The sequence below is a fragment of the Pygoscelis adeliae genome, unplaced genomic scaffold (genome assembly GCF_000699105.1).
Source record: "Pygoscelis adeliae isolate BGI_AS28 unplaced genomic scaffold, ASM69910v1 Scaffold505, whole genome shotgun sequence".
Classification (NCBI taxonomy): domain Eukaryota; kingdom Metazoa; phylum Chordata; class Aves; order Sphenisciformes; family Spheniscidae; genus Pygoscelis; species Pygoscelis adeliae.
Window position 1 is genome coordinate 475402 of NW_008824811.1, and position 864 is coordinate 476265.

General features: G+C 47.8%; 1 protein-coding gene across 1 annotated transcript in view; it reads left to right on the forward strand.

The window, feature by feature from the left end:
• Positions 1-522: 522 nt before the first annotated feature.
• The window catches only part of CRAMP1L (Crm, cramped-like (Drosophila)), a 48836-nt gene continuing 48494 nt past the window's right edge, over positions 523-864 (forward strand). The window contains exon 1 of the mRNA XM_009324247.1: positions 523-631. Within this exon, the coding sequence (XP_009322522.1) occupies positions 523-631 (109 nt within the window). The remainder of the gene's footprint in view (positions 632-864) is intronic.

The window sequence follows — 864 nt, forward strand, 5'->3', positions numbered from 1 at the left end:
TAGCAGGAATACAATCCGTAAACTGTAATCGCACAGATTTGTACGCCATATAATGCTGATATATCGTGTTTATTTTAAACCACGTTATTCTGGTGTCAGCCTGATCCATAGTCATTCCATTTTTTATCTGCGATATTCAGGATTTCCTTCTCTTGTTGGTTTTTATCTTTTCCCTTAATTAAACGTGGACTGTGGCTCCTGCTCTGGTGATAAGGCAGCTGCATTGCAACTGCTGCTTCTTTTTGTTTAGCTGTAAGTGGTTTCTTTCTTGGAAGTTGACTTCTTTTAGGTACGGTGTGAGTAACATTTTTACGCTCCTTAAGGAAAAAAAAAGCAGTTGTTGGGTTTTAGCAGATGATATGATTTAATGCCTTGAGCTTTTGTGTGCGTACCTGGCGTTTTGTTCTGAGCATTAAAAAAAAACCCTTTAGAATTGAGAGGATTTATGAAGTTAGACGCAGAATGAGCAGCCATCCCGGCGGCCGGCCCAAATGTCAGGTGTGGGATTAAAGTTGTTTAGCGATGCCTCCCAGAAAGCCCAGGAGCGGTCCTCCATCAAACGATGTTTTAGAACTTTTTTGCTTGGCCAAGAGGTCGCAGCATCGCCGTGAGTCGCACGGTCCCCAGCGAGGTGAGGGGGGAAAAGCCGCGGCGGATGCCTGCAGAGTTTGTTGCCCTTCAAATTAAAAAAAAATAATAATAAAGGGGGTCACAGTAATTTAAAATAAGAGCAAAGCCGCTGGAAGCTGCTGGCGGAGCCGGCCAGAAGTTGTTGGCTGCGGGGAGCCGGGCCGTCTCCCGGCGCGGGTCGGTCTGCGAAGGCCGGCGGTGACAGGCGCCCGGCCCGCGGCGCGATGCTCTCCG